Consider the following 24,179-nt stretch of genomic DNA (forward strand, 5'->3'; position numbering starts at 1 on the left):
ACGTAAAATTAAATCGATTACTTATTTTCCCCGATATGTATTATTTTTTTCTAAACCCCTTTTTTTTAAAATTTTAAAATTTTAAATTTTTTATTTTTATATCATCTACTTTTGGGAAAAAATTTATAAAAATTTAAACGTTTAAAAAAGTATCCCCCCTTAACATTTTTTTTTAAAAAAAATACAAATATTTTGAAGATTTTTTTCATTTTTTTAAATTTAAAATGTATAAAAATTTTAAAAATTTTGGGGAAAACGATTTTAGATTTTTCCCAAAAAGAAAAAAAAATTTGGGGAAATAAATGGGATTTTCCATAAAAATTTCGCAAAAAAGTAACCCCCTAGGGGTCAAAAAATTTTTTCAAAATTTTATAAAAATTTCTTTGAAAATTGAAATTTAAAATTTTTAAAATATATATAATAATTATTATAATTTTTTTTTGTTTTTTAATAGTAAAAATTTACATATAAAAGGTCTCAAAAAAATTTTTTTCCCCAAATCTCTAATGGAGCAATAATTTTTTTTGGGGTTTTTTAAAAAATATTTTTTCCCCAATACTATCCTTTATACAAAAATCTTTTTTTAATTTAAAAAAATTAAAAAAATACCAACCCCCCTGTTTTGAAAAAAAAAAAAAAAATTTTTGGGGGGAAAAAAACCCCCACGTTTTTTATTATCAAAATTTAAAGGGGCAGATTTAAAAAAAATTTTCGAAAAAAAAAATTTAAAATTAAAAACAAAGAAAAGGGGGAAAAAAACCCCATGCAGCATTCTTTTGAAAAATAAAGAATAAAGGAAAATTTTCTCTATTTATAGTATAATCTCCCCTTTTTCACCCAAATTTTCCAAAATTGGGGCGAAATCTTATAGGTACAACTTTTTCTGTTTGATAAAAAAATTTGATCAGCATCCCCAAAAATTTTAAAAAAAGATCACGAGGGCCCCTCAGGAATTTTTTTGGGATGTGAGAGCCCCCACTTTTTTTAAAAAAGGGGATCAACGAAAAAAAAGACACCTGCAAAAATCCTCCGTGCAAACCCCTTAAGGGGCAAGAGTTTTTTCTTTAAGGGGTTTTTAAATGCCCCGTTTTTTGGGGAAATTTTCGACCTGTCGGCCGAGGTTTCCCCCAAAAAAATGACAAGCATGGTTCCTAGCATTCACCCGGAAAAACCCTTTAAGCCCCTTTAGAAGCTTCCCCCCGCAAAAAAAAGCATTATTCTCATCCGTGCCCCCAAAAATCCAAAAGGTTTAAAAATTTTTTCAATTAAGAGTGTAAAAAGCCCTTTTTAAAAATTTTTTTCTATTTTCCAAAAATTTAAATATTAGCCACCAGTTTCCCCAATCCATTTTTTATTATGTGTAAAATTATTTTTTTCCCCTGTGTGGGGATTTTGAAATTTTTAAAAAAAAAAAAACAGTTGTATTTATTCAATATTTTGCGGGTTTTTTTTAAAAAGTAAAAAAAATTTTTTTTTTTTAAACCCCCTTTTTCCCCTTTTCTAATCAAGGTTTTCTAATATTTAGATTTACTGTCGTGATTTTTAGGTATTAGATATTGACACTTCTTTTTAAAAAAGGGTTTTTTCGAAAAGATGATTATTTTTTTAAAATTCTTCCAAAAATTTTTTTGGCGCGTTTTTTTATTCTTTATAAAATTTTTGTACCCCCAAAAAAAAAAATAAAAATTTTTTAAATTTTTTGAAGTTTTTTTTTAGAAAAAAACTTTTTATAAAAATTCTTTTCAGTCGGTTTTTTTTTAAACCATGACGGTTTTTTTTTAAGTATATTGAATTTTTAAATACGCGTGTTTTTTTTATTATGTCTTAATCACTTTTGGCCAAATTAAAAAATTTTTGTAAATCATTTTAAAATTTCTGTTTTTAAAAAAACATTTTTTAGGGGTTTTTTCAATTTTTTTTACATTAAATATTAAAACCAAAATTTTTTTTCCTGATTCTAAAAAATTTAAAAACGACGCTTGTTTTGTTTTACGGGGATCCTTTTTTATTAATTAAACGAAAAAAAATTTAAAGTTGGAAGGGGTTTTAGTAAAATTTTAACTGCAGATTTTAAGTCTATCTAAATATTAAAAAAAAAAATTTGACCACTTTTATTTTTGATTATAAAAACGCTAATTGATATTTTTCCCCTTTTTTATCATGATCTTTTTTTTTAAAATTTCCCCCCTTTGTTTGTATAAAAACAAAAAATTTGTTTTATTATTTTTTAAAGTTTGTTTTTAAATTTTAAAAAAATCCAAAAGTGCAATAATTCATATATTTCGGGAAAATTCCCAAAGAAACAATTTTCTACCGCTGGGAAAAACAAATCTCAATAAAATTTTTTGTTAAAAAAAACAGTCTTATCATGTTTCGCTTCCCCAATTTTGAGAAGAGCAGGGGGGTGAAAAATTTTTGTATTTGGGGTTTTCAGCGCGGGTTTTTAAAAGTGATCTTCATTAGCGAATATATGCCCCAATATCGTTTTTAAAAATTTTTAATTTTTAAAAATTTTTGTATTATTAATTCTGAAAAAACAAAATTTAAAAATAAAAAAAAATTTTTAAATCTCTCCTTCTGATTTTAAAAAGATATAAAAATTTTGTGGGGTTTTAACATTTTAAGGGGATTCAAATTTTAAAAAATGGCCCGGCTTTTTCAAAAAAAATCCATGGGGAAAAAAAAAACATATATTAAACAGTATTTAATTTTTTAAAATTTGGGGGGGAAACGTCCCGATAAGGAAAAAATTTAAATTTTTCACAGTAAGGGGCCCGTAAAATTTGGTATTAGTAAAAAAAACCCCGGGATTATACATTACCCCCCTTTAAACGGGGTTCCCTTTTAAAGAAAAAAAGAAATTAGGGGAATTTTTAAAAAAAATTTTTTCACGATTTTTTTTTTAAAATAAAAATCTGGGGAAAAATTTTGATTTCAAAACAAAAAAAAGCAAAAATATAAAAAAACAAAATTTTTAATTAAAATTTTTTAAAGTTTTGAAAAAGGGGAAAACCCCCTCCCTTTTGGTTTTAAAAGGAAAAAAAGAGTTTTAACGATTATCCCCAATTAAAAAAAAAGCGGGGGGTACAAATAAGACACAGATTAAAAAGAATCCTGTGAGAAAAGATAAATTATGCAGAAATTATCTGTATTACATATATTTTTTGCTATATTTAATATATATATATATATATATATATAAATATATATATATAGTAATATTTTTAAAATTTTTCCACAATTTTGATTAAAACAATAAAGTAAAAAGTACACTTTGTCTTAAATTTTATCAAAAAAATAATACATATAATGCGACAATATTCTGTTTAATATTTTATAATCTTTGAAAATTGACAATATCAAATATCGCTGAATAATTTATTAAATAAAAATAGTAAATACCTGATCAAGGAATAACCGTAAATTCTTCAAAAAATTATTTAAAAATTATATAGAAAAATATAAACAAACAAATAGGTCAAACACATTTTCATATCTTCGAAGTCTTAATTGTTTTGAAGTATATCTTGCATTGTCATGTGTTAGTGACATAAATATATATATAAAAAATGTCTAGTGATATAAAAATCAGTAATTATAATATATTAGTGTATTAAAATTAATAAGATTAAGAATTTATTTTCTTTACGTCTGTATTTGTTTGTTCATAAATGAGTTTTTTAATAGATATATAATTTCAAATAATAAAGCAGATGAATAGAGATACATGATTATAAACGGTTTCTCGTCATTTTTTGCTTTCTGTTTATTTTTTTTAATAAATATTGTAGATATTAGTTCTATTTCTTTTCTTTATAAATACAACAATTAAAAATTCCTTTTTTTTCATAAAGAGACTCAGATCGATAAACTGAAATTTTTATATTTAGAAAGATAATTTTTTACATAATACATAATGTTTTCCATTAATTTCATGATTATTTATTATATTGTAAATAATACATTAAAGGATGTCGGTTAATAAAAACGTTTTACGACCACATTTTTCAAGAAAAGAAGAATTCCTTTAAGAATTTTAACTTCTGTATTTAGAGAAAGTAGAACATATATGTACTTTACTACTTAAATACCTATTTCTATCACATAAATCATTAAAATTATGTTTTTTAAATTCTCAAACATGACTAGTTTGACGATTTATTTGTTTTTCTGTCCCGTTTTCCACTACATTAATATAAATATGTATCTCTAAATTAATCGAATTATTTAGTATTTTTATACGTTAACAGGCCATTACTAAGCTAACGTTGAAATGTAATTTGATATTGATTCATCACTAATTTCTACGTGATAACAATTATTTTGTAAATTGGTCTTTTATTTATTTAACTAATTTTTGCTTATAACATTCATCTGTGTCTGTTCTGATAACAAATGATTTTTGTATCACTATTTTTGTTTCTTTCTTTTTTCTACTAATATATGAATCATAATTTTTAACTCAGCAATTGATATATAGAATCAAAAAGTTTATTTTTATATTTATATCATTTTGGCATTAATTTCCTCTTTCTCGATTACAATTATTTAATATTATTAATTAATTTGGCATTTTAATAGTCTTCTTATTATAAGAATAATGAAAAATAAGTTGCGAGGTGCCGTTTTTAAAAGTTTACGTACCAGCAAATTTTATTTTTATTTCATCAAAACATTTTTTTTCCTAATAAATAAGAAATACATTTTTTTACAATATAATATTTTTTATAAAACATAAACACATATATCTTTGAAAAATATTTCTATATGTAATATGTATAACTATTATTCATAAAAATTTATTCTAAATGTATAATTGTATATGTGAAAAATTTATCAAATAACGAAAATAAACAGTAAATTTAATATTATGACAATATGAATGTTTGTCTTTGATAGCATATCATCTTATTTTATGTTCAATTTGTATAATATTTATTATTTAATAATAATTGATACAACGTCATACATTACATTGTTGTAATGAAGCTTTGCATTAAAAAGATTGTTCAATAATACATATATAATTGTATCTTACTTTTTAATTTTAGATTTCAGGTTAACCACGATTAAACAACTGACCATAATTGCTCTAGAGTGTTGCAATATACTCGCCGGAAAGCACAGTAATCAAATAAATTTATAAATACTATTCTCAAAATAAATTTGTTGGTAAAAAAGAAAGTCACAAGCAGGACGAAGATATGCAAGACGGAGGTGCCGATCCCTCCAGACAAATGGATTTTGATCCAACTGGACAGCCGGAAACGTATGAATGCCATATCTGTGGACAGACATTCGAATTTTGGCTCATTTTTGATATTCATTTATCGTCCCACGGCACCGGATCGGAGCGTAAGAGAAAGTATTGTAATATATACATTATTGTATATTCTTGTTCTAATAATATGCAAATAACGGAAGATTTAATTACAACGACAATTCTATAAATAATTGAACAGCGCAACGATTATAAGATGAGAACATGATTTTATTATAAAACATAAAACCGCTACATGTATTAGCATTGTAGAAAATTGACATGTTAGACAATACTAAAAATATGTATTCATTATTTTATATTAGTGCTAATTTATTTTTACATTTATTTGTGTGTAGTTCTCTTGTATTATAAATCTTCTTAAGAAGAACAAAAAAGTCAAAATAATGTCAATTTTACGTCATATTGACTAAAAATGACTCTTTATACTGACATTCTATCTGTTTAATTTTTAAAAAATAATTAAAGGTTTCCATTTTCAATATTCAGATATCATTGTAGTTTGCAGAAGTGTTGAGTGATCGTACACACAGAAAAAAAATGTTGTTGATTCAATTGAACGTCGATGTCACGAGCTGCCATAAACATATGCAGTTGATTCATCAGTATTTTGTTAATTCAATGACAAAATTAATCAAATCAAGATTTCATGCTTTTGTTTATCCTGCATATGTTTAAACAAAAATATGTTTGTGGCAGCCCGTGACGTCGACGTTCAATTGAATCAACAACATTTTGTTTCAGTGTATTAAAAATTTCATTGTTGACTAAAATATTATTTTAAGCAGCTCACTTTTTAAAGTTGTATCTCAATTATTTTTAATACAAAATAATAATTTTTTTAGATAATGAGCAAGAGGAACGTCCCGGTCCCTCCAGACAAATGGCTTCCGGTTCAATTGGAGATAATATGCAAGGCGAAAGTGTCGGTTCTTCCAGACAAATGGATTCCGATCCAACTGAACAGCCGGACAAGTATGTATGCAATCTCTGGTTAAGACTATTCTGTTCTTTGGACGTGCTTCATAATCATTTAAAGGTCCACATGAATTATCTTTGCAACCATTGCGACCTATAATATTCATTTGTAAATCCCATTTCAATGCACATACGCGTTCGACACGTAATGTTAATCTTTTCAAGTGTGATATATGCAATTCAACTTTTTATGATCTCTTCGACCTTGAATGGCACAAAAAAAACACCATAGTGTAAGCAAAGAATCCGTAACAGCGGAGAAACTGAAGTACGAGTTGAAGCGTAAGCAAAGGAATCTCGAACGCGAATCCTTTAAAAAGATGAAACAGGAGTTAAAGCGTAAAAGGGAGAAGCTTAGATCCGACATCTCTGACGCGGACTCGAAAGGTTTGTCTCGGCAACTTTAATTTTCTGTGTAAAATTGGCTACAAAATGAGTGGTTTTTGTAATATATACATTATTATATATTCTTGTTCTAATAATATGCAAATGACGAAAGATTTAATTACAACGACAATTCTTTAAATAATTGAACAGCGCAGCGATTATAGGAAGAGAACATGATTTTATTATAAAACATAAAACCGCTAGACATGTATTAGCATTGTAGAAAATTGACATGTTAGACAATACTAAAAATATGTATTCATTCTTTTATATTAATGCTAAGTTTTTTTTCACTTTTATTTGGGTGTAATTCCTTTATATTATAAAACTTTCCAAGAAGAACAAAACAGTCAAAATGATATCAATTTTATGTCATATTGACTATATTTATGTCATTTTTTTAGTCATGAAAATCTCGATCTCGAAGATGACTAAAAAATGATTTTTTTATACTGGCTTCCTTACTTGTTTAAATTTTAGAAAATGTGACGTACGTTTCTCGACTGTGTAGATGCAATGCATATTATTATGAAGATAATTTAAGGTTATCGTTTTTTATATTCAGATATATTATTGTAGTTCGCTAAAGAGTTGAGTAATTTTTTAAAAATTAAATTGTTGATTAAAATATTATTTAAAGCAGCTTACTTCTTAAATTTGCATCTTTATTATTTTTAATACAAAATAATAATTTTTTTAGATAATAAGCATTACAAGTGTGATAAATGTGGGAAATTATTTGCAAAATTATACAACCTTAAAAGGCACATAAGGACAATTCATAATAATGGCAAAGAAGACGCGGACTCGAAAGGTTTGTCTCAGCAACTTTAATTTTCCGTGTAAAATTGATTACAAAATGAGTGGTTATTGTAATATATACTCTATTATATATTCTTGTCCTAATAATACGCAAATGACGGAATATTTAATTACAACGACAATTCTTTAAATAATTGAACAGCGCAAAGATTATAAAAAAAGAACATGATTTTATTATAAAACATAAAACCGCTAGACATGTATTAGCATTGTAGAAAATTGACATTTAAGACAATATTAAAAATATGTATTCATTCTTTTATATTAATGCTAAGTTTTCTTTACTTTTATTTGTGTGTAGTTCCTTTGTATTATAAAACTTCCCAAGAATAACAAAAAAGTCAAAATGACATCAATTTTATGTCATATTGACTATATTTATGTCATTTTTTTAGTCATGAAAATCTCGATCTCGAAGATGACTAAAAAATGACTTTTTATACTGGCTTCCTTACCTGTTTAAATTTTAGAAAATGTGACGTACGTTTATCGACTGTGTAGATGCAATGCATATTATTATGAGAATAATTTAAGGTTATCGTTTTTTATATTCAGATATTATTGTAGTTCGCAGAAGAGTTGAGTAACTTTTGAAAAATTAAATTGTTGATTAAAACATTATTTAAAGCAGTTCACTTCTTAAAGTTGCATCTCTATTATTTTTAATACAAAATAATAATTTTTTTAGATAATGAGCAAGAGAAAGGTGCCGATCCCTCCAGACAAATGGATTCAGGTTCAACTGGAAATAATATGCAAGCTGAAGGTGTCGATTCCTCCAGACAAATGGATTCCGATCTAACTGAACAACCGGACAAGTATGTATGCCATCTCAGGTTAAGACTATTCTGTTCTTTCGACGTGCTTCATAATCATTTAGAGGTCCACAAATTTAATCAGAATTATCCTTGCTACAATTGCGACCTAACATTCATTTGTAAATCCCATTTCAGTGCACATACGCGTTCGTCGCACACTGTTGGTCGATGGAAATGTGATTTTTGCACGAAATCTTTTGCGGATTTACGATTGCTTTCACAGCACGAAAAGAAAGAGCATAAGAAAGAAAAGGAAATGCGAGACGGAGATGCCGGTCCTTCCAGACAGAATGTATTCCGGTTCTAAATGATAATTGAAAGAGAAAAGGAACGTAACAATGTGATAATTGAAGAAAAAGAAAAACGTAACAATGTGATAATTAAAAGAGAAAAGGAACGTAACAATGTGATAATTGAAGCAGAAGAGAAACGTAACAATGTGATAATTGAAAAAGAAGAGGAACTCGATCCTGCCTGGCCGTGACGAAGACTTATCTCAACATCTTGATTTTATACTGGACTGCACACCAGATTGAGGAGAACAAAATTGAAGACGTTGAACCTATTGAACAATCCAAGGATAATCAGCAGCGCGATGACAGCTCCAGACAAAATATTTATGTAGCACAACAAGAAGGCGATGAATCTTTCAAATCTGTTTCGGGCCTCTTGCAATACTCCTCTTTATCCGATATAAATATGAAGATCCCGAACTTCTAATAAAGAATATTTCAAGTCTCTAATCTTAAAATTGACGCGCAAAAGCCGCAAGCATTGACAAATAGAATCGAGTTGGTCGAAGGCGAAGAAGTTCAACAGCAAAGTATACATTGCTAAAGCATTTTGCACAGCACCAATATGACAGGAAATTGAAATGTTAAATTGCAACACGGATTTCAGTAAGCTCGACCAATGGTACAGATACAAATGTCAAAACTAAGAAAATATCGCCAAGATAAAACCGTTTAAATTTTGGTGTAACATAAATTTCCAACATGATAAAAATTTCGAAATTTACCTACTCGATTCTATCAAATCCAAGCCATATTTAAATGTAAAAGACCAGTTTGATTTGAAATGAATTCCGATTAATTTAAATCTTCTTCAATAAGTAAAAATCAAAAATTATTCTTTTACTAATAATTTAATGTAATCGCATAATGCAACTTCAAAAATATATGGATGTAGATAGACAAACATATATATATATATATATATATATATATATTTAAAATTTATATTTATATATAAATTTATATTTATTTATATATAAATATAACTATATATGTCTACAATTTTTACTTTTCAATACTTAAAATCGTCTTTTTTATTTTTGAATGTATCTCATTAACGTCTATCCTGCAATTTAAATATGATTTGTTTAAATATATATCTATATATATTTAAATAACATACTTTGAATATAAGATATCGTTAATTATGAGATACATAAAGAAGATAATTTTAAATATAGAAACGTAAAATTATACAAGAAAATTTTGTCACATAGAAAATTTTGCTCGCTCATAAATCAACATTAATAACATTATTAACTTGTTTTTTCTGTTTTAGATAAAGATAATCTTTAATAACATTAAGTTATTATAATGTAATTATTATATTATTAATCATTATTTTGTTGTTGTATCAATAATTAATCTGTTAATTAGTAATTATTGATTTATAATTCATGCAATATTAATGATTATTGAAAATGAAATTACACTATCGTTTTTTGGTATTATTAACAATTATATATCGTATTAATTAGACAATTGTACGTACAGATACATGTGCAGACGTACACATACATACCCAGTTAGCCACAGTAATTAGTATGACATCATTTTGATGTCATAATAATTACTGTGGCTATCTGGGTATGTACAAACGTACACATACGACATAATTATAATTATTACTTTCTGACAACCAATAATTAAACAATTTAATTATTAACATTATAAATTTAATAATTATAATTAACGAATATAATTCTCGCATAGAAGAAATTTTTAATTTATATTTCATATTATCCGTTAAACTTTAATTTTCTATGTAAAATTGGTTACTAAATGAGTGATTTTTGTAATATACATTATTATTTGGTTGTAATATTTTTGTTCTAATAATATGCAAATGACAGAAGATTTAATTACGACAATTCTTTCAATAATTGAACAGCGCAGCTATTATAAAAAAGAACGTGATTTTATTATTTTAATATAAAACATGAAACCGCTAGACATGTATTAGCGTTGTAGAAAATTGACATTTTAGGTAATACTAAAAATATGTATTCATTCTTTTATATTAATGCTAAGTTTTTTCACTTTTTTGTGTGTAGTTTCTTTGTATTATAAAACTTCTCAATAAGAACAGAAAAGTCAAAATAATGTCAATTTGACGTCATATTGATTCAATTTATGTCATTTTTTGGTCATGGAAATCTCGATTTGGAAGATGATTAAAAAATGACATTAAATTTAATCAATATGACAGTCAAATTGACATTATTTTGACTTTTCTGTTCTTCTTGGGAAGTTTTATAATACAAAGAAACTACACACAAAAGAGTGAAAAAAACTTAGCATTAATATAAAAGAATGAATACATATTTTTAGTATTACCTAAAATGTCAATTTTCTACAACGCTAATACATGTCTAGCGGTTTCATGTTTTATATTAAAATAATAAAATCACGTTCTTTTTTATAATAGCTGCGCTGTTCAATTATTGAAAGAATTGTTGTAATTAAATCTTTCGTCATTTGCATATTATTAGAACAAAAATATTACAACCAAATAATAATGTATATTACAAAAATCACTCATTTAGTAACCAATTTTACATAGAAAATTAAAGTTTAACGGATAATATGAAATATAAATTAAAAATTTCTTCTATGCGAGAATTATACTCGTAAATTATAATTATTAAATATATAATGTTAATAATTAAATTGTTTAATTATTGGTTGTCAGAAAGTAATAATTATAATTATGTCGTATGTGTACGTTTGTACATACCCAAATAGCCACAGTAATTATTATGACATTAAAATGATGTCATACTAATTACTGTCGCTAACTGGGTATGTATGTGTACGTCTGCACATGTATCTGTACGTACAATTGTCTAATTAATACGATTTATAATTGTTAATAATACCAATTTTATATACATAAACGATAGTGTAATTTCATTTATAATAATCATTAATAATGCATAAATTATAAATCAATAATTACTAATTAACAGATTAGTTATTGATACAATAACAAAATAATGATTAATAATATAATGATTACATTATAATAACTTAATATTATTAAAGATTATCTTTATCTAAAACAGAAAAAACAAGTTAATAATGTTATTAATGTTGATTTATGAGCGAGCAAAATTTTCTATGTGACAAAATTTTACTGTATAATTTTACGTTTCTATATTTAAAATTATCTTTATGTATCTTTATGTATCTCATAATTAACGATATCCTATATTTAAAGTATGTTATTTAAATATATATAGATATATATTTAAACAAATCATATTTAAATTGCAGGATAGACGTTAATGAGATATATTCAAAAATAAAAAGGACGATTTTAAGTATTGAAAAGTAAAAATTGTAGATATATATAGTTATATTTATATATAAATAAATATAAATTTATATATAAATATAAATTTTAAATATATATATATATATATATATATATATATATATGTTTGTCTATCTACATCCATATATTTCTCAAGTTGCATTATGCGATTACATAAAATTATTAGTAGAAGAATAATTTTTGATTTTTACTTATTGAAGAAGATTTAAATTATTCGGAATTCATTTCAAATCAAACTGGTCTTTTACATTTAAATATGGCTTGGATTTGATAGAATCGAGTAGGTAAATTTCGAAATTTTTATCATGTTGAAAATTTGTGTTGCATCAAAATTTAAACGGCTCTATACTTTGGCGATATTTTCTTCGTTTTGACATTTGTATCTGTACTGTTGGTCGAGCTGAAATCCGTGTCGCAATTTTACATTTCAATTTTCTGTCATATTGGTGCTGTGCAAAATGCTTTAGCGATGTATACTTTGCTGTTGAACTTCTTCGCCTTCGACCAACTCGATTTTACTTGTCAATGCTTGCGGCTTTTGCGCGTCAATTTTAAGATTAGAGACTTGAAATATTCTTTATTAGAAGTTCGGAATCTTCATATTTATATCGGATAAGAGGAGTATTGCAAGAGGCCCGAAACAGATCCAAAAGATTCGTCGCCTTCTTGTTGTGCTACATAAATATCCTGTCTGAAGCTGTCATCGCGCTGCTGATTAACCTTGGATTGTTCTATAGGTTCAACATCTTCAATTTTGTTCTTCTCAATCTGGTGTGCAGTCCAGTATAAAATCAAGATGTTGAGATAAGTCTTCGTCACGGCCAGGCAGGATCGAGTTCCTCTTCTTTTTTAATTATCACATTGTTACGTTCCTCTTCTCCTTCAATTATCACATTGTTACGTTCCTTTTCTCTTTCAATTATCATTTGGAACCGGAATCCATCTGTCTGGAAGGACCGGCATCTCCGTCTCGCATTTCCTTTTCTTTCTTATGCTCTTTCTCTTCGTGCTGTGAAAGCAAGCGTAAATCCGCAAAAGATTTCGTGCAAATATTACAATTCAAAGGACTACTCTTGTGTGGCTCATTGATATGATTTTTAATATCTGAATAACAAATGAATCTTAAGCCGCAAAGATTGCAGGGATATTTATCCTTTAACAATTTGTGGTACTCTAAATGATACTTAAGCACGTTCTCAGACGAGAAAGTTCTTAAACAGATATTGCATTCGACCGTTTCCGGCTGTCCAGTTGGATCAGAATCCCTTTGTCTGGAAGAACCGACACCTTCGCCTTGCATATTATCTTCAATTGAACCGGAAGCCATTTGTCTGGAGGGACCGGGACGTTCCTCTTGCTTATCATCTAAAAAAATTATTATTTTGTATTAACAATAATTGAGATACAACTTTAAAAAGTGAGCTGCTTAAAATAATATATTAGTCAACAATATAATTTTTAATACACTGAGAAAAATATGTTGTTGATACAATTGAACGTCGACGTCACGAGCTGCCACAAACATATTTTTGTTTAAACATATGCAGTATAAACAAATGCATGACATCTCGAGTTGATTAATTATGTCATTGAATTAAAATAATACGGATGAATCAACTGCATATGTTTATGGCAGCTCGTGACATTGACGTTCAATTGAATCAACAACATTTTTTTTCTGTGTGTACGATCACTCAACACTTCTGCAAACTACAATGATATCTGAATATTGAAAATGGAAACCTTTAATTATCTTTTAAAAATTAAACAGATAGAATGTCAGTATAAAAAGTCATTTTTAGTCAATATGACGTAAAATTGACATTATTTTGACTTTTTTGTTTTTCTTGAGAAGTTTTATAATACAAAGGAACTACACACAAATAAAAGTAGAAATAAATTAGCACTAATATAAAATAATGAATACATATTTTTAGTATTGTCTAACATGTCAATTTTCTACAATGCTAATACATGTCTGGCGGTTTTATGTTTTATAATAAAATCATGTTCTCTTCTTATAATCGTTGCGCTGTTCAATTATTTATAGAATTGTCGTTGTAATTAAATCTTCCGTTATTTGCATATTATTAGAACAAGAATATACAATAATGTATATATTACAATACTTTCTCTTACGCTCCGATCCGGTGCCGTGGGACGATAAATGAATATCAAAAATGAGCCAAAATTCGAATGTCTGTCCACAGATATGGCATTCATACGTTTCCGGCTGTCCAGTTGGATCGAAATCCATTTGTCTGGAGGGATCGGCACCTCCGTCTTGCATATCTTCGTCCTGCTTGTGACTAGTGAATAGTATTTATAAATTTATTTGATTACTGTGCTTTCCGGCGAGTATATTGCAACACTCTAGCGCAGTTATGGTCAGTTGTTTAATCGTGGTTAACCTGAAATCTAAAATTAAAGAGTAAGATATAACTATATTTAGGGGGAATAGGGGATACATGGAATTAAAAATCTCTTGTAGAGATTATTCCAATTTTATATCTTGGCCGTGTCCAAGTAAAAATTTGGTGCCTTGTGCACAGGTATTTAATTCTAACGGAAAAAAATTTAGTTTCGTTTAGAATAACGCACTGTCATCCGCGATTTGGCTCTTATTGCCTATCTTATATTAGTTAAATTTATATTTATATATTACAGAGCCTAGTTAAACTCTTAAGATATAACTATATATGTGTATTATTGAACAATCTTTTTAATGCAAAGCTTCATTACAACAATGTATTGTACGACGTTGTATCAATTATTATTAAATAATAAATATTATAAAAATTGAACATAAAATATGATGATATGCTATCAAAGACAAACATTCATATTGTCATAATATTAAATTTACTGTTTATTTTTGTTATTTGATCAATTTTTCACATATACAATTATACATTTAAAATAAATTTTTATGAATAATAGTTATACGTATAACACATAGAAATAATTTTCAAAAATATAGGTGTTTATGTTTTATAAAAACAATTATATTGTAAAAAAATGTATTTCTTATTTATTAAAAAAAAAATGTTTTGATGAAATAAATATAAAATTTGCTGCTAAGTAAATTTTTGAAAACGGCACCTCGCACCTGCTTTTTCATTATTTCTTATAAAAAAGAGACTATTAAAATGCCAAAATAATTAATAATATTAAATAATTGTAATCGAAAAAGAGGAATTTAATAATGCCAAAATGATATAAATATAAAAGTAAACTTTTTGATTTTATATATCAATTACTGAGTTAAAAATTAAGATTCATATATTAGTAGAAAAAAGAAAGAAACAAAAATAGTGATACAAAAATCATTTGTTATCAGAACAGACACAGATGAATGTTATAAGTAAAAATTAGTTAAATAAATAAAAGACCAATTTACATAATCATAAAATTAATGGAAAACATTATGTATTATGTAAAATATTTTCGTTCTAAATATAAAAATTTTAGTTTATCGATCTGAGTCTCTTTTTGAAATAAAAGAAATTTCTAATTGTTGTATTTATAAAGAAAAGAAATAGAACAAATATTTATTTATTATAAAAAATAAACAAAAAGCAAGAAATGACGAAAAACCGTTTATAATCATGTATCTTTACTCATGTACTTTATTATTTGAAATTATATATCTATTAAAAGACTCATTTATATGAACAAACAAATACAGGCGTAGAGAAAATCAAATTCTTAATTTTGTGAATTTTAATACACTAATATATTATAATTACTGATTTTTATATCACTAGAAATTCTTTATATATATATTTATGTCACTAACACATGACAATGCAAGATATACTTCAAAACAATTAAGACCTCGAAGATATAATAATGTGTTCGACCTATTTGTTTGTTTATATTTTTCTAATAATTTTTAAATTATTTTTTGAATAATTTACGGTTATTCCTTGATTAGCTATTTACTATTTTTATTTAACAAATTATTCAGCGATATTTGATATTGTCAATTTTCAAAGATTATAAAATATTAAACAGAATATTGTCGCATTATATGTATTATTTTCTTGATAAAATTTAAGACAAAGTGTACTTTTTACTTTATTGTTTTAATCAAAATTGTGGAAAAATTTTAAAAATATTACTATATATATATATATATATATATATATATATATATTAAATATAGCAAAAAATATATGTAATACAGATAATTTCTGCATAATTTATCTTTTCTCACAGGATTCTTTTTAATCTGTGTCTTATTTGTACGTACCTGCTGATTTTTTGTTCGTATAACTCGCTTAACTCTAGATTTTCCTTGTTACCTCTTTCACTTGAAGATTTTATTAAAATGTGTTTAGATTTTGCTGTTTTGAATCAGAAATGTGCACAGATACTTATTGTTAAAAGATAATCGTGACAAGAATTTATTTTGTAATTCCTATTAATCTCGTTTCTTTTCAACGGAACGACGTTAAAGCGTGTATGTATAATCGCCTTTGATTTTACTAATACGAACTTTACTGGTCTGTACTGTGTATAAATTTAATATATGTCTTATCGGGACGTATTCCCAAATAAACATTAAATACTGTTTATATATATGTGTGTGTTTTCATGAGAGTTACTTCGCAGCAGCCGGGCCAGTTTATAAATTTGAATGTCTTATGATTAGCCAGCAATAATTATATCTCTTCTATCAAAAGGAGAGATTGTAAAAATTGTTCTTACGTTGAAATTGCTTGTCAGAATTAATAATACAATATCAGTTTTAATTCATAATTAATATAAAAACGATAGTTGCATATATAGTCGCTAATGAAAGATGCACATTTTAACGCGCATAGAACATCGAAATACGACAATATTTTCAGTCCCTGCTCTTATCTGAATTGTAAGCGTAAATCATGAGTAAGACTGTATTTTGAACAAAAATAATTATTGAGATTTGTCGTGCACGCGTAGAAAATTGTTTCTTTGTCGGAAACTTTCGAAATATATGTATATATTGCACATATGGATTTTTTTATAGAAATTGAACAAACGTTGTAAATATATAATGAACAAATTATTTGTTATTTATACAAACACAAGGTATTTTAGAGAAAAGATCATGATAAGAAATGACAAAATATCAATTATCGATTTATAATACGATATAAAAGTAGTCAAATATATTTTATTTTAATATTTAGATAGTACATTATCTGCAGATTAATTTTACATCAAAACATTCCAACTTACAAATTTTTTCGTTTAATATAATAACTAGGAGTGTCGTCTACGAAAACATAGCGTCGACTTTTAATACTTTAGAATCAGGCAAAAATACATTGTTTATATATATTTTAATAGTGCAAAAAATTGCAAAAAACATGACAAAATGTTAGTTATAGCAGTAAATTATATGATTACAAGAAATATTTAATTATGGCCGCAAGTGATTAAGACATAATAAAATGAACAGCGCGTATTTAAATAATTCAATATACATTAATGAAATCGTCATAGGTTTGAAAATAAGAACGACTGAAAAGAATCATATACTAAAGTTTTATTATCTAAATGAAAACTTCAAAATTTCAAAAAATTAATTATCTTTTTTTGGTACTAAAACTTATAAAGAATAAGAGAACGCGTCCAAAAATATGGAAGAACATGAATCAAATAATCATCTGTTCGATAATAAACATTGTTTAAAAAGAAGTGTCAATATCTAATGACATGTAAATCACGACAGTAAAATCTAAATAATTAGATAAACTTGATTAGAAAATGGGACAACGCGTTTAAAAATAATTATGCTTTTACTAGTCAAAAAAATTCGCATAAATATGTGAATAAATACAACTGTTATTATTTATTTCACAATTCTAATTAATATCACACACTGATCAAAATAATGTTACAGCATAATCGAAATGGATTCTGTGCTATCTGTGGTGGACGAATATATTAATTGGTAATAGTAGAAACTATTTAAGTGCATCTGACACTCTTAATTGAACAAATATGCAACCGTTGATTATTGTGCACGAGATGATGAATAATGCAACTTTTGCTGTGGAACGCTTCTTAAAGCTATCACAGGCTTCCGGGTGGAATGCTAGGACACATGCTTGTCATCTTCTTGCGGAAACCTCGGCCGGACAGGTCGCAATGTTGCGACAAAACTTGAACATTATAGAACCAATGTATATGCAGAAACTCTTGTCGATTGAAGGATTTGCACGTGTAGGATCTTTTGCAGATGTCTTTTTTCGTTGATACTCTTTAAAGAAAGTGGTGGCTGCTCACATCGCCAACTAAATTCCTGACGCCGTCGTGATCATTCTGCATTTATTGCGGATGCTGATCGAAAGTTCTTATCAAACAGAACAGTTGTACCTATAAGATTGCGCGCCAATGTGAGTATTGTGGTGAATAAGCAGATTATACTATAAATAGAGAAAATATTCTCTCATTCTTTACTTACAAAAGAATAGCTGCATGTGTTCTCCGTTATGTTCGAGTTAATTAAACATGTTGTACTTTCGATATTTATTTACTCTGTCTTATATTTCGATAATACATTGTGCGGTTCTTCAAAAATTTTTATTCTTTTTCAGAACTATTCGGTTGGGTATTCTATTAGTTTTAATTAAATGATTTTTATTATAAAGGATGAGTATTGAGATAAATATTTTATTTAAATACAATAAAATATTATTGCTTCTTCAGAGAGTTTGTATAAAATTTTTAGAGACCTCTTATATGTATAATATAATATATGTACAAAAGATAAAATTATAATAATTATTATATAATTATTATCAATTATAGAATATTTCAATTTTTCAAAGAAATTCGTTATATAATTTCGCAACAATTGTTGACACATATGGTTTGACATTTCGCGATAATTCATCGGAAAGTCACGATTTATATTCAAAATTGTATTCTTTATTGTAGATCTATATCTTTATTCTCACAGTTTGATTATTTAGTACATATATAATTAAAAAAATGTAAAACAGATCTTCAAAAATATATTGTATTATCTTTTTAAAGCAATGTTATATGGAGATACTAATTTTATCAGTTATAAATCTTTATATAATTTTGCACATAGAGTAGATGATAATAAATAATCAAAATATTGAAATTTTAAAATTAGAAAAAAATGGATAGAAAAAAATAATACATATCGCGATTAATAAGTAATCGATTATAATATTTACGATTTTAGTATATGGTCTTATTTCAGATGGAGGCATTTTTGAGATTTTATAGTTATCATAATTTTTTTAAACGTTTTATGTTCTATTCTGATAAAAATATGAAACATCTTGAAATTTACTTTCCGATATTATTTTATCTTAATAAATTTCTGCACAAAATAATGTGGATAACTTGATTGGTATAAGAAAAACACTCCAGTGATTTAAAAAAACTGCAATTTATAGCAATATGCAACTACATACATTTTTCTTAAATAATGACTTGTTTATACTAATTGAATTATATTACTATTTAGTGCAGAAAATTATTAAGATAAAATTATCGAAAGATGAGTATATGACAAGAAATTACACAATATTTATTGTGAAAATGTTTTTTGAAATAAATAATAAAAATGTTAACAAATAATAAGATGCAATTTAATTCGACCAAGAACTGACTATTCATTTATTGAAAATGAGTACACACTATGTTTCGACCCTATGTTTCAATTTTATTTGTTTGTCTTTTTATGTAGAACATTTCAGCGATCTCTCTTTTTCGTCTATTTTTCTCGGTATGTAAAATACATGGCTCAAGCCATCGGAAGTCATGATTGTATTCGGTTCTATGTTTGCTGACCACCGAGTGGCTTGTTTCATGTCTTTTTATATTATTCTGATGTTAACTGACTTGACATCAGTCAAGTACTAAGTTCAACAACAATCAGAGGCATTGTCATCTCAATTTATTCGGAACAATTGTAAGCAACAAGTAACTAATTTTTAATTTTTAATTTTTACATATACATAAGTGGATTTCTATTTTATAATATAAAATTTCTTTTTAAATTCAGTTTATAATAACAAATATTAAATAACTTGGAGGAGATGGACACGATCATTGCCAGACTGATAGCCTTTCGTCGACTAACGATGAGTGATTGGTTTGGACGAATGTTTAAGTGCCACTCCGAGATTTTAATAATTTTAAAATATTTATGGATTATATATATATAACCGGATGAATTATTTTAATTCGATTTTTGCTTCTAACTGGGACTTTTCGTGTTGAACTATTTTTAATTATTTCAATTTATTGTTAACGTATTTCGCCTTTTAATTTTGACATAATTATCTAATTTATTTTGACTATTGTATTGCGACTTTTTATTAGAATTTTTATTATTATTGTTTTATTGCGCACTAAAGAAGACTAAGTATAGTTCGAAACGTTTGTAATTAAGAATATTAGAGTTTGTATTGTAATTGGTTTTTTTAAATTAAAATTTTTCCAAGTTTAAAATAATTTTTTATTGCTCGTTTCACATGGCCTCGTAATATTTAGCAAGTTATCATTGTATTCTGATGTTCTTTTACTCTAGTAATCAAATGTCTTTTTGTTTGTCCTATATACGACGCGTCACAATCATTACATTCTAGTCTGTATACTACATTCGTTTTGTTCATCCTTGTTTTGTTGACCTACACATCATATTTATCATGATGACACCTACAGAGAATCAGTCAGTCTTCCGTGGTCTTTCGAATCACGTCGTGGTAGATATAATACTTTTAATAAAGTGTGTGTGAATATATTATATTCTTTCAACATTGCGTGCTGCTAGTATTAATTTGTTGCAGTTAATTTTTAACAATATACTTTTGCAGTTAACATACTGTTCTGAAATATAAGGTAAGTCAGAACATGTTAAACATATAAAAAATATGTGTATTTGTCCACAAATACAAAAAAAATTTAATCATACAGTATATAACGAAATTTTAAAGAATTTATCAACATATAAGTATAAAGAGAATAATTTTATTCAAAATTATCTTTAAATTTTAATCCAGAGATAATTTTAAATAAGATCGATAATATAATATTGTATTTTACGAATTGTAATGTTGAGATAATCTTGGATCCATAAAAGTTCGATATCGAATAAATTATTTTTTAAACTTAAAAATAATACAATTTACATAACAGAGAATAAATATTATAATAGGCACTTTTAATTGTCCTTTCATTACTAGATTATTAAAATTTTGTTTTCTAAAATTTGTCGTACATTTTACTTTTTATAAAAAAGTATCTGTGTATATTTTATTATTTCAAATGCTTTTGAAGTTGTGTTGATATTGAGTATTAGCTCAAGAAATAAGTATCAAATATTAATTTTTGTTGATGAAGATTATATATATATATAATTAAGAAAAATAAAAATATAAGACAATTGTATTCAAAATATCCTCTTATAAGAGGTATTATAAAAGTTTAAAAAAATTAATTTTGTTAAGTGAGAAATATATATAAATATAACACTTAAAAAAAGTAGAATTATATTAGTCATATAAGTTAGAAATAGACATAATACTAATAATTTTACGTAAAATTTTTTACATTAAATATTTTATACCGGGTGTCCGGTGATAATTGCCTCAGAAATCTCTCATTAATGTGTTAAACGCGAGTCACCGGACACCCTGTATAAAACATTCAAAACGTATGTTAATATTAAAAACGCATAAACAATAATTCATATCAATTTAATAAGGTATTCTATTATAGTTGAAAATTTTCAAATATTTAAGTTAAAAATGATTAAAATTTAATTTTTACTTTTATAATAAAAAATAATAATGTTACATGTACCACACATTGATGGCGAGAATATATAAAAAACTATCTCAATTAGAAGGATTTGGTAAAAAAAAGCATTGATAAAAATAACAAAATAAAATTATGATAAGGAGTTGAGTAAATGTAGTTAAAAATTATATATTAATTATAAATTATAGAGCAAAATACAAGAACATTCTAATTGTCAATCTAATAAAAAAATCCATAATATAGTTCTAGGAATCATTGTATATATATGTATATAATATTTATTATCAGGTTTATAATTCATACAATTTACATGTGATAATAAACATGTGCTTTTTCTCTCTCTCTCTCTCTCTCTTTCTCTCTTTCTCTCTGTCATCGCTGCTCAGTCTTTTTTATCCTTACTGTCTTCTTCTTCTTATTTTGAATAAATACACAGGCTTTAATGTAAAAATAACGGGTCTTTATAAATGTAATTTACTTCAGACAACCAAATTTTATGTTTTATAAATTTTTATACTCTAATAACTTATTTTTAAAATTTTGTAGATTTTAAATGAATATAATTTTTTGACGAGATAATTTTTTGTCAATTTAATTTTGTTATATTGCTGTTAATTACAATATATGTAACATTGAAAAACATAAATACATATATATGTATATATACAAAGAGTCCGGTAATAATCGCGCATATGTGTAGAGGATATTAATTGTATGGTTCTTTAATATTTTGCTATCTTCGTAAAAATTAACGAAAAATTTACTTTTAAAATAAATAAAAAATTAAAAATAAATAAATTTTCTTTTTAATATCACACTATGTTTACATATAACCGTTATAATAAATATATATTTAGAATATATCTAATTTATATATAATTTTGATGTAAATTGTAGGACCCTTTATACTGCGCATGATGCAACATGTCTTTACAGAAGAAATATTTTGAAAAAACGTTCGCTTCTCATATACAAATAACACGTGAGTAAGACAATACAGAATCTAATATAAAAAAATGAAATTATATAAATCATAAATAATTTATAATAATACAAATTTATACAAATTTATATAATATCCCTTATTATTTCGCTTCTTTTGATATTATTTCATAGTGTTTTTTTTTAGTTTTACAATTCCGCTATTTTCCTAGATCTGCAACTATAAATTTACTCTTACTTTCATTACTTTTACTATGAAAACCGCTTTTGTTGAAATAAATTGTTGTTTTATATTTTTGTTTAATAATTTACTATTTTTTAAAATAATTTTTCAATTAATTTTTATTCTTTTTATTATTTTCTTTATTTCTTCATATCGTCAATAATTCTTATAATATCCGTTTTCTTTTATATATATCAAATTATTATTTAATATTATAAAAATTTATTATTAGTTACATATATTATATATATGTGTGTCGAAAAATATACTTTATACAATATTTACAGAATTTGAAAGGAGCGTTGCGTCGTAAGTATATGGTCTTATTTCAAATAGATGCATTTTTGAGATTTTATAGTTATCATAATTTTTTTAAACGTTTTATGTTTTATTCTGACAAAAAATTATCGAAAGATGAATATATAACAAATTGATTAATATAAGAAAAACATTCCAGTGATTTAAAAAATTGCAATTTATAGCAATGTGCAACTACATACATTTATTTTAAATAATGACATATTTATACTAATTTAATTATTAAAATAAAATTATCAAGGGATGAGTATATGACGAAAAATTATACAACATTTTTCGCAAATATCTTTTTTGAAATAAGTCATATAAATGTGTATAAATAACGCCTATTTATTTGATTAATTGGGCAAAATTTAAATGTGCTCAATTAAAACAACAATTACTCAAAAATGTCGCCACACACACAAATATATATGGAAATATATATACATATAACGACCTCAGAAATTTTGTTGACCAAACACATTATATTTATCATGAAGACACGTACAGAGAATCAGTCAGTCTTTCGTGGTCTTTCGAACCACGTGGTGGTGAAGATATAATACTTTTAATAAAGTGTGTGAATATATTATATTCTTCCAACATTGAATACTTCTAAAGCATTATTTGCTGTAGTTCATTTTTAAAACGATATATAATTTTCCAATTAACATTCTGTTTCGAAATATTCGGTAAGTCAGAAGAACTTTCATACATATAAAACATGTGTCTACAAATGCAAAAAATTTAATTATACGGTAGGACGGAATTTTATAGAATTTCCAACATATGTATAAGAATGAAGAGAATAGTTTTATTTAAAATTATTTGTAAATTTTAATCCAGAGATAAATTTAAAATAATATTGATCGTATAATATTTTACGAATTGTATGTTGTTTGGCGAATTATTAGTTTTATTAGCTGAAATGTTGTAATAAATTTAGAGACGTTATATTATCGTTCACTTTAATTCTGCATTTAAAATATTATATAAATGA

General features: G+C 25.5%; 3 protein-coding genes and 1 long non-coding RNA gene across 4 annotated transcripts; 3 read left to right on the forward strand and 1 right to left on the reverse strand.

Moving 5' to 3' along the window:
- The first annotated feature begins 5,055 nt into the window (after window positions 1–5,055).
- LOC114941533 (uncharacterized) lies at window positions 5,056–6,841 on the forward strand. The gene is made up of 2 exons (XM_085486296.1): window positions 5,056–5,355; window positions 6,127–6,841. Exons 1-2 carry the CDS (start codon window positions 5,205–5,207, stop codon window positions 6,357–6,359), a joined length of 384 nt encoding a protein of 127 aa, XP_085342422.1. The 5' UTR covers window positions 5,056–5,204; the 3' UTR covers window positions 6,360–6,841.
- LOC114944472 (uncharacterized) lies at window positions 6,469–9,368 on the forward strand. The gene is made up of 4 exons (XM_085486291.1): window positions 6,469–6,646; window positions 7,347–7,460; window positions 8,157–8,286; window positions 8,422–9,368. The coding sequence occupies exons 1-4, from the start codon at window positions 6,469–6,471 to the stop codon at window positions 8,591–8,593; spliced, it is 594 nt and encodes a 197-aa protein (XP_085342417.1). The 3' UTR covers window positions 8,594–9,368.
- Window positions 9,369–12,838: 3,470 nt separating this feature from the next.
- On the reverse strand, window positions 12,839–16,417 carry LOC114941526 (uncharacterized). The gene is made up of 3 exons (XM_085486292.1): window positions 16,172–16,417; window positions 14,056–14,334; window positions 12,839–13,281 (listed from the first exon to the last, which is right to left on the reverse strand). The coding sequence occupies exons 2-3, from the start codon at window positions 14,204–14,206 to the stop codon at window positions 12,839–12,841; spliced, it is 594 nt and encodes a 197-aa protein (XP_085342418.1). The 5' UTR covers window positions 14,207–14,334; window positions 16,172–16,417.
- A 4,225-nt stretch (window positions 16,418–20,642) lies between these two features.
- On the forward strand, window positions 20,643–23,362 carry LOC114944480 (uncharacterized). Its single transcript, XR_014925508.1, has 3 exons — window positions 20,643–20,793; window positions 22,612–22,696; window positions 23,167–23,362. It is a non-coding gene; the product is annotated as an uncharacterized LOC114944480 (long non-coding RNA).
- The last annotated feature ends 817 nt before the right edge of the window (window positions 23,363–24,179 follow it).

This window comes from Nylanderia fulva, unplaced genomic scaffold, assembly GCF_048542155.1.
Source record: "Nylanderia fulva isolate GAGA-0341 unplaced genomic scaffold, ASM4854215v1 Scaffold415, whole genome shotgun sequence".
Lineage (NCBI taxonomy): Eukaryota > Metazoa > Arthropoda > Insecta > Hymenoptera > Formicidae > Nylanderia > Nylanderia fulva.

What these genes read in the sequence shown, in the direction of transcription:
- LOC114941533 (XM_085486296.1), top strand. Translation starts at nt 5,205, where the DNA reads ATGCAAGACGGAGGTGCCGATCCCTCCAGACAAATGGATTTTGATCCA. An exon ending in CCACGGCACCGGATCGGAGC is followed by an intron (nt 5,356 to 6,126) that starts GTAAGAGAAAGT and finishes TAATTTTTTTAG; the next exon opens with ATAATGAGCAAGAGGAACGT.
- LOC114944472 (XM_085486291.1), top strand. Translation starts at nt 6,469, where the DNA reads ATGGCACAAAAAAAACACCATAGTGTAAGCAAAGAATCCGTAACAGCG. An exon ending in CTCTGACGCGGACTCGAAAG is followed by an intron (nt 6,647 to 7,346) that starts GTTTGTCTCGGC and finishes TAATTTTTTTAG; the next exon opens with ATAATAAGCATTACAAGTGT. An exon ending in CTAACTGAACAACCGGACAA is followed by an intron (nt 8,287 to 8,421) that starts GTATGTATGCCA and finishes ATCCCATTTCAG; the next exon opens with TGCACATACGCGTTCGTCGC.
- LOC114941526 (XM_085486292.1), bottom strand. Translation starts at nt 14,206, where the DNA reads ATGCAAGACGGAGGTGCCGATCCCTCCAGACAAATGGATTTCGATCCA. An exon ending in CCACGGCACCGGATCGGAGC is followed by an intron (nt 13,282 to 14,055) that starts GTAAGAGAAAGT and finishes TAATTTTTTTAG; the next exon opens with ATGATAAGCAAGAGGAACGT.